Here is a 12,941-nt window from a genome sequence, read left to right on the forward strand (position 1 = left end):
ATCATGTCTTACATGTTGCTAGTGTTACGGTCTTCAGTCTGAAGACTACTTTGATGCCGCCCTTTTAGCTAATCTATCTTAAGCACGCCTCTTTATCTCCGAATAACCATCGCAACCTACATCCATTTGAACCTACTTCTGTATCCACCATTTGGTCTCCTTCCCCTCCCCCAAACTTCCCTCCAATACGAAATCGACAATTTCTTGATGCGCCATAGTATATCCGATCAATCTATGCCTTCTTCTAGCCAAGTTGTGCTGTAAATGTCTCTTCTCCACAGGTACATTCAGTATCTCCTCATCAGTACCGATCTACCCAACTATTCTTCTACATTCTTCTATCAAATAACATTTTAAAAGCTTTTATCCTGTTCTTGTCTTAACGGATAATCGCCCACGTTTCACTTCAACACTCTAGACGAATCGATCCTTTGGATTGACAATATTCCAACTGACAAAATCGAAGAAGATGAGTGGTTAGTGTGACAAAATTATATCTAACTTCTGCTACAAGTAGTACGTATACGTGCTGCAGTTTGTGGAGAAACAGCTGAGTTACAAGAAAATCGAAGTTGCAACTGATATCACTTTATTTGAATCGTTGGAAAAACGAGTTCCTATTTGACAGATGAAAATGTGTGTGAACCACAGAGTTACGAGTGCTCTAGTGAGTGATTTTAGAACCACATTTCGGCAACTCAGCATTGCTTCTGTTATTCGCAAATCATTAAAAGCATTGCTGCTCTAGTTCACTGTTTGTATAGTGTTAATAATAAATAATAATGGATGCAAATAATGATTCGATAGCTGAATCATTAGAAGTTTCCGGTTGACCATATAACCCAGAAAATTCAGATGTTGAAAGCAGTGCAGATTTTTCCACTGAAACGTAACTAAATACATGCATGTGCCCTCTCAGGAGACTCATATATACCACTAAATAATAGTCTTAGGGGTGGAAACCGGTCGTGGCTTTAAATAAAAAGAAAAGTGGAATTGGAGCGGAAATTTTCTTCAAAAATCGTTGGACTATACACGAAGTCTGGTACATATTTGATACCGAATATCACACACTCCAACACTGTCGAAAAGATGAAAGGTCAACTTTTAATTTCGCCGGGAAGGCATACGATCAAACGGCACAACTTTCGCTTCTGAACATAATGAATGTACAGTATTGACTGCATAGTTAAGTAACCAAAAATTGCACAACATTGAACTGTCACTAGCAGAAGATAAGAAGAAATATGTCAGTGATATGTTCAAGTACGAGAACATGCATGCTGTGGATCAAGAATATTATAAAGTTACTATGGGGTTGGATTTCCTTATGAAAAAACGGTACATAGGTTGACTGCATTGAATTGGATTTGAAATGGACTTAACTTTTTTATTATTGAATTATTGTGAGCTTGCACCGTATCATCTACAGACAGATAAAGAAAGATGAATATTTGTATAATTATTGCATTTCATTAGTTAGATCTTACCATCCTAATAAACATTAGGTTTATAACGGGGAAAATATCTATCATATAAATTGTTCATTCTTGGAAGGGAAAAAACAAGAAAAAGGAAATTTGCTCTTAAAAATTAACTGAAGACCCAAGTGTAGATGTAAGTGAGACGTGAAAATGCATGAGATGCTTGAATAGCATATCACGTACCAGTCTTTTGTAGTTATCAGACTTTGTTTGCAACAGCTGTTGTACAGAGAGTGAAGCAGGGTAAACGTTAACTCAGCTAAGTCACACTTTTATTACAATGATTTTGTAAACGTTCTTTGAACTTCATTGTAATAAGCATTGACAAGGACCACGTAAAAAAATCACTACTGTAGGTGAAGAGACAACTGAATAATGAATTACTGAAACTTTGACATCCATCTACACAAAACGAACGAAGTGTTAGTTGACAACTCGTCATTTTGAAGGGTCTAAATACCTCCAGAATTGATTTCCTAACACTTAAATCTATATTCGATGTCCACAAATTCATTTTTTTCAGAAATAGATTCCTTGCTATAGCTAGTCTGCGTATCAAATCTTCATTACTTCGACCATCAGTTTGCTGCCCAAACAGCGCAACTCATCGACTACTTCGAATATCTAATATCCTAATCTAATCTCCTCAGCATCGCCTAATTCGAGTAAAATCCATTACCCTTGTTTTGCTTTTTTTAATGCTCATCTTATAACCTCTTTTTAAGAAACTATCCATCCGGTTCACATGTGTTCCAAGTCCTTTGCTGTCTCTTCCGAAATATACACTTACGAAAATAGTAAATGTTACACGATGAACACCTTGATTGAGCAATACCAAACCGATAGTCCAGCATTTCCATAAATTTGGGATACGTTGATTAAAAGTTCACGCTCATGGGTATGTATTTTCAGTAGAGGAAAAGTTATTCTAAGAGGAACAGTAGTGGCTGTTGGGTGCATCTAATGTTACTGCAAGTTTTCTAGTGGAAATAACAATATAACGTACACAGAGGGCATGCACGTGGCAGCTAACTGCGCTCCTCCGGATGTTCAAAAATGTTGGTCGGATCATCGGCGTGAGGTACATGGGAGCGCTATACCAACACAGAGTACAGATGGTTGGCTGAAGTGAAATGGTAGCACTGAGGTGCATTCACGGCAACAGAGTCTACAGTGCTTTCCAGAGGGGCTACACCACAAGAATGTCGTCTCTGGCGAATAGATGGATGACAACAGATGGAATATGCTTAGATGTTGTGTGAGGGGGGGGGGGAGGGAGGGGGGCTGGTGGTGGTGGAGCGTTCATCAGATATAGGCTTTCCACTCCGCCCTTTATCGGTAACAGAGACTTGCTTGTTATTCAGCCAAAGACGACTAGGAAACTGAATGGCATTTTATGGTATAGTAGGCGAGTATCGCTTTCGTTTGTGCGGGTCACATCGACGGCAACGTGTTTGTAGATAATACGGTGCAAGGTCACAAGAAGTTGCGATTCTAGAGGCCTATACCTATCCAACTCTTGAAACCGTGGTATGGAGAACCATTGAAAATAACAACTGAAACGATTTGGCAACTGCTGCAGGAAGCCTGAATGATCGCGACTACCTGTCAAACCTGTCAAAATTAATTGTCATGCCTTTCATGACCAAGGAAGGTACCGAAGGGCATATTCCAGTAACCTATTACAAGGTCCTACGTTCCATTTCACACCACAAACAATTGAGGAATGTACAAATCCATGAATGGCCTGCTATGATTTGTCAGGTATAGAGCATGCCTTGAATGCGACGGGAAGACACAGACTTTCAGGCTAGATTCCAAACAGCAGTCTTCAAGAATTGTCATAATATGTCTTCCTCACGATTATGTTGGGAGTCTCGTTTTCCTTCCAATCCACAACGAATGTAGGGGTGTATTCTTGCCCGTTTGAGTCACAGCTCATACTGACGTTGATAATGGACTTCAGTTACAAATGAAATGAAAGTTTAATCATTCAGTACCTGATGAACTTATCCACAAAGTTTGATAAATGTCAGGCAAGTGCTTTATGGTTTAATGTAACACCCTCCCTCTTTTAATCAGTGAAGCGAATCCTCAAAATAAACAGCTTGGATTCACCTTCTCGGGTTCAGTTTTAAGCTTTAACTTTTGTTGCAAGTAATAAATAGTAAATCGGGACAACAGCATCTAAGGAATGGTTGTATACAACAACGGTTAGGGAACATATTATTTTCAGCACTAGAGTCGTTTGCAGTTCATTAACAGGGCAGCTCATTGCCGCTCACTCCTATTAGAAAAACATGTAAAAGAAGCAAGTTGGTTGACATTGTCAACCAGGAGATACGTTATCTGTTGTAAATCTTTGATGAAGTCAAAATCTCACATGTAATCTACTTCATGTGGCTGGATTAATAGTTTAGGCTAACAATCTAGCCATCTTCAGATCGTAAAACATTCTTGATTGGTGCTGGTGCCACTACGGCTTCACACATCATTAAAATCTCTCTTAAAATGAAAACGCCACACACCACAGCTTTTTTATCGTTCGTGGGCAGTGTAATTGAAAGAAGGTCGTAAAACACAGGTGTTATGCCATTAAACATTGGTAACTGACACAATCAATACTTTTTACTTCATCTAGTAACAGAGATCATCATATACAGAGTGTTTCACAATTCAAGTTTCACACTTCTAGAGGTCGTACAGAGGATTTAGTACAGCAAGTTTTACATGGTAACCCTTATCCAGAAGCGTCATCCAACGACGCCACAAAGAGTCAAAGTTACAGGCGCCGGCGCCTCTAAATGTATTTTTATACAGGATGATTCGGTAATTATGTTACGAACTTTCAGGGACGACAGAGACCGCTAAATGTGTTAATTTGAGGTAAGGGACCCTGGTTCGGAAACGAACAAGTCCTAAGTTATACGCGAACATAATTCTGATATCTCTGACAGTGAAATACATGTACCAGTACGGTTGTTTCTAGGAATGTAGAGATTGTAACCCTGAGAGGTGGTAGTATGGACCAAGACAGGAAAAAAGTCCAGTAAATATGGGCTCTAAAATGCATACCTGATGAGCTATGGGCATTTGTCCATCTTCGCTGGTGTAAAACACATCTCTATTGAACTAGGTCTTACGGACATATCTTCTTGTTCTGGTCCATTCTCCCACCTCTGAAAGTTGCCCGTCCTACAATCTTCGCAACAACAGTAGTGATACAAGTATTCTACTGTAAGAATGGTTTTCGCCTATAGCTTTCGACTCCTTCGTTTCCGATACACGGACCCTTACCTCAATTTGATATATTTGTCTTTCTCCATAATCCTTGAAAGTTTGTAACATAATGTGCCGGCGCCTATAATTTTGACGTTTTACAGCACCGTTGGATGACGTTTCCGGACATGAATTGCTGTGTAAAATTTGATCTACTAAGTCCCTTCTACAACCTCTAGAAGTGTGTACATGGATTGTGAAACATCCTGTACACGAGATGAAGTGTATCATGAATTATGAGACACCCTGTGTACGAGACGGGCAACGGCCTTGCCGCAGTGGATACACCGGTTTCCGTCAGATCACCGAAGTTAAACGCTGTGGTGTGGCCACCACTCGGGTGGGTGACCATCCGGGCCGCCATGCGCTGTTGCCGTTTTTCAGGGTGCACTCAGCCTCGTGATGCCAATTGAGGAGCTACTCGACCGTTTAGTAGCGGCTCCGGTCACAGAAAACCATCATAACGACCGGGAGAGCGGTGTGCTGACCACACGCCCCTCCTATCCGAATCCTCAACTGAGGATGACACGGCGGTCGGATTGTCCCGATGGGCCACTTGTGGCCTGAAGACGGAGTGCTGTACACGAGATGAAGTGAATACTGATTGTGTCAGTTACCAAGGTTTACCGGCATAATGCCTTTGTTTTACATCTTTCAGTTCCACTGCCCACGAACGATGAAAAGCTGACATTTTAAGAGAGATTTTAGTGATGGGTGAATCCATAATAACACCAACACTAATCAAGAACATTTACGTTCTGAAGATGGCTAGATTGTTAGCCGAAATTAGTAATCCATCCAGATAAAGACAAGTTCATGTGCGAACTTTACTTCATGGGATTTGAAACCGTAATATAAACAAAAATTAAAAAAAAAGATGTTGAAAGAAACGCCGGCCTTTATATGTAGACGACTACAGCATGCTGCGGCACGCACCTGGTTGTAGGAGAAGTGCAGAGGCTTGACGCAGACGGCGAGTCCCTCCGGCGGCGTGGGCGGCTGCTGCTGCGACTGCCCCTGCGCGGAGCCGTTGCGCAGCTCGGGGTCGGTCGGCGTGTTGCGCACCAGCAGGCGGTTAGCGGGCGGCAGCCGCAGCCGGCTCACCACCGACACCGAGGAGGGCGCGCTCAGGTTGCGGCCCAGCGGGCACAGCACGAAGCACGCGCTGTACTTCAGGTTCCAGTTCTCGCGGATCACCTGGCCGCGCATCAAACACTGCCCGTAACTCACCGATACATCCGAGGGCTGGCCGTGTTAGCACAGCTGCAAATACTAAACCGAGCTGAAGCCCTTCAAGGGAGTATCAGCATAATTTGGACACCCCATTACGATACAATACGTAAAATAATATGTCGTAAGATAAGTCTAGATGTTACCTGGCAGGGTAAAACGTAGCAATTCGCAACTGAACGGGCAACATTTACACTGATGGAAGATATTTTGGTATCCATAAATCAGAATAATCTACTCACCACGGAACAATTATCCGAATACGGCGGAAATCCGTAATCGGTAGATGCGAGCGATAAAACTACAGAAACTGGGCAAGTCGATAACGTGTTGATCCACCTTTGGCCCTTATGCAGGCAGTCGTTCCTCTTGGCACGGATTGATAGAGTTGTTGGATGTCCTCCTGAGGGTTGCAGTGCCCAGTTCTCTCCAAATGGAGCGTTAGATCGTCAAACTCCCGAGCAAGTTGGAGGGTCCTGCCGATGACGTTCCAAACGTTTTCAATTGGGGAGAGTTTTGGCGACTTTGCTGGCCGAGGTAGAGTTTGGCAAGGATGAAGACAAGCGGTAGAAATTCTCACCGTCTGTGGGAGGATATCTTCTCGTTGAGCCCGCCGCTGGTGGCCAAGCGGTTCTAGGCGCTTCAGTCTGGAACCGCGCGACCGCTACGGTCGCAGGTTCGAATCCTGCCTCGGGCATGGATGTGTGTGATGCCCTTAGGTTAGTTAGGTTTAAGTAGTTCTAAGTTCTAGGGGACTGATGACCTCAAACGTTAAGTCCCATAGTTCTCAGAGCCATTTATCTTCTCGTTGAAATGTAACCCCCGGTATGGCTTGCCATGAAGGGCAACTAAAAGGGGCGCAGAATATCGTCGACGTACCGCTATGCTGTACGGCTGCCGTGGACGACAACCGAAAAGTTCCTGCTATGAAATCAAATGGCACCACACCATCACTCCAGGTTGTCGGGCCGTGTGGAAGGTGACAGTCAGGTTTCCCACAGCTGGGCGCGGCATCTCCAGACACGTCTTCACTGGCCATCGGGTCTCAGTTCGAAGCGAGTCTCATCACTGATGACAATTCCACTCCGGTAGATGAGATTCCAGCCCGAATGCGCCCAACACCACTGCAAACGGGCCCACTGGCGTACAGAGGTCAATGTTGGTGGGTGCAAGGGGCGCATTGAGCTCAGCCCCCGTTTCTGTGAGCCTCCTGTTAACGGCCCTTGTGCTCAGTGAAGCACGAGTTGCACGTCGGATCGGTGATAATGGAGAATCCGTGGCTCTGAGTGTCTCTCTGACGATTGCTTGGTTTGCCCTCTGTCTAGGTGGAGGGCTTCCTTCTTAACGCTGTGTTCGGCCATGATTCCTGCGAACATTGTGGGATAGAGACATCGCTCCCATTCAAATGTCGAGTGATTCCCCGATTACTGCACCTGGCTTCTTTGAGCTGAACAACATGTCTATTCTCAAATGCTGACATTTGCGTATATGTTCGCGCTCCTGTCTGCGAAGAATAGTTGCTGTCCAGCTGAGTACGCGGAATAAAGGTCGCTAAGGTTTTATGTCCCGACGTCAACACGTCCCCAGTTTACTATCCTTGGCGAAGGACCGATTTATCACCGTAATGTAATAGAGATTCTCGGTAACAATCAACGCTTAATTACTTAGCTTATGAGAGTTCCACATCTTTCGCTTTACGCTTTATGCGTTGCGTTTTAGTTCTTTCTTATGAGTCCTATGAATCCTACAATAATGCCCTCAGATAATTCATCTTACATTAAACCTACTTTATTTTTATTGAGGCATAGTATTTTATAAAACTTATTATGAGAATAATCTGAAGTGTCAGACCATCTATACATATCAGTTTTAATATCATCATCATCATAAACATTTGATGTAGTTACGTGATGTATTAAGCTGTCCTTATCCGTGTAACACATTTTAACATTTGTTTCACATTTCAACATATACCTATAATGAAAATCTACATAAAGCGTAATTCTACTTAATTCAAAATCAACCAAATTTTCCTTAAATACGACAGTGCACTTGAAATTCAGTCTTGGAGTCAGAGCAGTAGCTCCACGTCTACTTTGATACTTGCTTCGCAGCCCTCCTTTTTTGAACGTTCTGCGTAGTTTTATCAAAAACACTTTTTCATAAGTTTGAAAAGCATCTTTTCGAAATTGTTTATTGCATTCATACGTTCCTCGGTATTAATATCGATATACGATTTCATCATGAAATTTGGGGGTATGATATTGTTCAGTGAATTTTGCTTCAAAGGCGATAGCATAAATTTCCCCTCGGTGACGTCATTCGTATTGATAGGATGTACAGTGTACGACAAGAATTTCAACATATGTAAACAGAAAGACTCACCTCCCAACAGTTTAGAGAAAATCGGGTTTCGAAATTTTGAGTATGGCCTCCAGTATTCAAGGAGTTCGCAGCCGAGCGAGTAAGTGCATAGTTTTTTGAAAGCGATGGCTCTAGATCAAATCTTGCTGCTGGTATTTCTTTTTTTCATCCCAACGTAATTCTAACAACAAGTTTCTTACGACTTTGCAAAGTATCAATGATTTATTTATTGTGTTAATGATCTTCATCCTGAAAAAAAAGGAGCAAAATTTTTCATAAAGAAACTAGAAATAAAAAGGTAACCAAAAACATTGAATCGAATGGGTATACTCATATATTTACATTATTGTACCTACAGTTGTGACAAGTACAATGTGTAACATATGGAGCAATGCAGGAATCGGGATGATACTGATCGTAGACACATGAAAAAGAATAGTTGTTGCGACATAGATTGCATATAAAAACGCCGAGTTTTTCGTGTGGTTGGGTTTCTGAATGTGTCTACAGCAAAACGAAGTTGATTTACATTTATAAAGGGTTGCTGGTCATCACATAACTTCGTGGCCTACAACGCGTATCTGTTGCTAGAATGACGTGGGACCTGTCAATATGAATCAGATGTGTGAAGGGGGATCGTACTGTCCCCTTGTTAGAATAAGATTACTGTTGAGACAATGCTTTAAAATTCTTTAATAAATTACTTAGCTTTCTGTCGTATAATATAGAAATCAGCTTGAGTTAATAAAATTCTTCTGTATCTGTGACCGCATTGTCAATGTGTAAGACTTCCGACTTTTCAGCCACTAGTGCAAGTGATCTTACTCAGCGTGCTGTTATATATATATATATATATATATATATATCTAAGAAGGTCACTTGGCAAATGCTGTCAGAGGCCCAGAAGAATTTTATTGACAAATCAGCTTCTTGGGAACCCTTGCTTATGGGTGGTACCATTTTCTCTGCTCATAATGGTAGAGGAGAGTGGTGAAGTTCACTGGATACTTAAGGACCATTTCTAAAATATGAAATATGTCACAATCATCTGGTTTGTTCAATACATCAAAAATGTCCAGAGAGAACCATGCAAAATCAAAGAGCTTGAGGTGTTGTATCACAGCCCAACTACAGAGGCTGTTAACACCGAGGTATACAGAGCGGTCAGAAACAGTATGAAAAACTTGTAAGGGCGTTGAAGGGTATGTTGTGCTGAGAAATACACTTGCAGACAAAAAATCACAACACCCAAAAATAATTAATAAAGGGTAATGAAATTTCGTTCCTTTTTTAGTGGAACGTTTTTGCTCATGTTACCACTTAAATTCACCGCGTCAGTTAATTATGATACAATCCTTATATTAATTTCGTACTCATTCATAAATTAAGCAAAAATATGATTGCCGTAGAATGCAGCCCACCCTACTGACGCCAATTTTGATGCTGCTTTTACAAATTACCGTTCATGAGAACTTGCTTTGATACTCTGCTTCTTTATTCTTTCTCTCTCTCTTTCTCTCTCTCACTGCATCTGACAAGCCCCGAGGAGAACTTCAGCAAAGGAGTTCATACACCGTACCTGGGACGCCTCCCACCACCACTTCATTACTCTCCGCAAGAAATGTTGCCGAGGACGGCCGGGGCGCCGCCGTTTAATGTACCCTTTTCTCATAAAAAGCCGCATACCTGCCACCAATGGGGTCTCCGGTGAAACAGTACGATATTAAATTCCTTGAGAATGTTATACTTCGCAGTAATGACTAACCGCTGTGATTGTACCTCTGGTGAAACATGTAGTACCACCCTCTAGCAATGACGTTTATTAAGGCATATCCAATATTCTCTTCGCGCGGAAAGCACATGTGCTTCTTATCTGAAGCGCCCACCTCGCACATTTTAATTCTGAATTGTGTTTCATTCCTGTTCGCTGGTGTTCCGTTTTCCGAAGGTGAGGTAGATCCACATACTCGAATCACTTATCCATATTTTTTTTTATACACATGATCATCCGTGATTCACTAAATAGTGATTTATTCTTAATCGAAAGATTATCTACTTGTGAATCTTACAGTCTTCCATCCGTCGTATGTGAACGTTAAATAAAGGTTGAAGCAGCTAAGACATCAAATACACTGGTGGGCAAAAATTAAGGAGAAAAGTAATTTTCGCGTGATGTGACACGGTCAAGCAACGTAGCTCGATAGAACTTGGACCATGCATAGAAAGAACTACTACAATATAGTACGGAGGTAACTGAAAGAAATACGCAATGAGATGGAAAGAAATGACATTTTTATTCAAACATATTAATTACAGTGACGTCAGTGGGATTCATGATGGTCGTCTGGACATTGAAAAACGCCGGATATGGTTCTCAATAGGGTGCGTTATCATCACGGACAGCAGTGAATGTTCTGCAACGTGCTTCCATGCTGAGCAAACGCGGGTAAGGAGCTATGTTTCCAGATAAGCGTACAGCATAATTACTCTACCACGCCAACATTTGGGGTTACACTCGTCTGGTATGAGACATTCCCGGGAGGGTCCACTGGGTGCTGAACTGCACAATAACCTTGGGTTCGGTGTGGGGTGGCGGTGGGGTGGGTGGACTGCTGTGGCCTGTTGTGGGGTTGTGGACCACTGAGGGCTAGGGCGGGACGAAGCCTCTCCATCGCTTCTAGGTCCCTGTCAATACACTATACACAATGCTAAGTATAGCCCTACAGCACTGATATCCTATGTAAAATAATTATCCTACACACTATAAACTAATATCGTACGTATAACTTCTAATATTTCTCTTTTACTCAAGGAATACTTACTAACTTTCAGATCACTCCAATGACAACAGATTACATTCGAAATCGGCGGATCTTCAGTGCACATTTTTCGGCAGCACCCTCTGACACAACAAAGACTCTACATACTTTGCAAAAGGAAACGAGCACTTTTTATTCGTCTTACAGAGCATGTATAGTCGCTTTCCAGGAAATAAAAATGTCTATCCAGTTCTATAATCAATATTCGACACAGTAACATCGAGGCTTAACTATTAACGAAAGTAAGGAAACTTCACTTATAAGTAAGTGAAATTTTATTTCGTGGACCTATTATGTGCCACAGTATGGCGAACAAGTTATGGAACCCTAAAGCAAGATAGTGTCTTAAAGCAAGACAAGACCGTGTAATGACTTCAGGTCATAATCGTAAATATGATGAATTGATGGAATATCACAGGACTGTCAAATTAGCATTTAAATACAAACTGAAAGGAAAACTATAAATGCGCAGACGGATTCACTCGTTTCTTGAACGGGACACGTGATTGCTTAGCTTCTAGGATTTCAGTAAATTTATCTTACAGTCGTTATTTTGATTTCGAGAAACTACTCTACCACACGAAATGATTTTGTCCTTCACCAGGACAAGACTATTTAGCAATGGAAGTGGCACAGTGGTTGAAACAATGACCTAATATCGGCGAGAAACATCAGGTCACATTGATTTTGAGTTTATGTATCTTTATTAATTTACGTCTTATCATTGGTGGTTACGGCTCTTTCGTCAGTGGTACTGTTTATTTCAACAAAAAAAGAAAAAATATACCCGTGGCCATATAGTGACAGAAACGAAAACATTAAAGAAGGAAAAGGAAAACGAAGTACAGGTCGACGTGGACTTCCATTTAAGACTTGGTGGGGTTCCAGAATGGACTGCATCGAAACACTTCACCCGTGTGGTGCTTTGAAAACCGGTGCTGCTATATGAAAGCAATTTTCACAATCACTCAAAGCCCGTGTGGCGAGGTCTTAACACGTTTCATATAACACCCAGGGCAACTACGGCCGGATCAGTTCCCACTCCCTGCTGTTCGCGCCTGCTCGCTAGGTTTCGTTGGGGAGAATATTTTCTCGTCCATTTGTGCTCTTTTTCCTCGGCCCATGGAAATTCGAATAACTTGCGCGTCGGCAGAGCAGAATAAGCACCCGCCAGGGGAATACGGCCCTCCCGCCTCTCCGTTATTTACGTCTGTCCCGCAGAGGGTGCTGCCTGCGGAAAGGCATGAAAGCGCCAGATCTCGCCTTCTGCCAGCTTCCACGCCAAGCCGCGCTCGCGTGAAATATACAGAAAGTCACGCCAAGTCTCGCGAGTTATTGATACCGAAACAGTTACAGCTTTATAGCGGTGGGAGGCAGCCACCGTTCTCTCTCTCGTGTAAATCGCCAGCGAAAAGTGAAAGGTTGAAGAACTGAAACGAGAGATTCATATCAGATTTATATCGCCTCTCACCGCGTAAATATCGAAATCGGCTAAACCAACATTAAGTTTAAAGGGTTGTGCGTTTTTCATCATTATAAATTAACATTTATATATCTATGATGTGTTTTGGAGAACTGTACCTTCATCAGCAGGTGAATACATGTAATGTAAATCTGAGCCCCGACGCGTTATCGATTACGCTAAGTTATGATCGAGCCGCCATTCGGTTGTTATGAAAAACATGAAATAACGCGGTGCGTATACAGTGAGATTCAGTTTCCCTTGCCGAAGTTGTTTTATGCAAATCGCAAAGTTATATCTGGC

General features: G+C 42.1%; 1 protein-coding gene across 1 annotated transcript in view; it reads right to left on the reverse strand.

The window, feature by feature from the left end:
- The window catches only part of LOC126158282 (uncharacterized), a gene marked incomplete at its 5' end in the record, with an annotated part of 138,697 nt that overhangs the window by 92,796 nt on the left and 32,960 nt on the right, over nucleotides 1-12,941 (reverse strand). The window contains one exon of the mRNA XM_049916432.1: nucleotides 5,700-5,960. Coding sequence (XP_049772389.1) covers nucleotides 5,700-5,960 — 261 coding nt within the window. The remainder of the gene's footprint in view (nucleotides 1-5,699; nucleotides 5,961-12,941) is intronic.

The sequence above is a fragment of the Schistocerca cancellata genome, chromosome 2, assembly GCF_023864275.1.
Source record: "Schistocerca cancellata isolate TAMUIC-IGC-003103 chromosome 2, iqSchCanc2.1, whole genome shotgun sequence".
Classification (NCBI taxonomy): domain Eukaryota; kingdom Metazoa; phylum Arthropoda; class Insecta; order Orthoptera; family Acrididae; genus Schistocerca; species Schistocerca cancellata.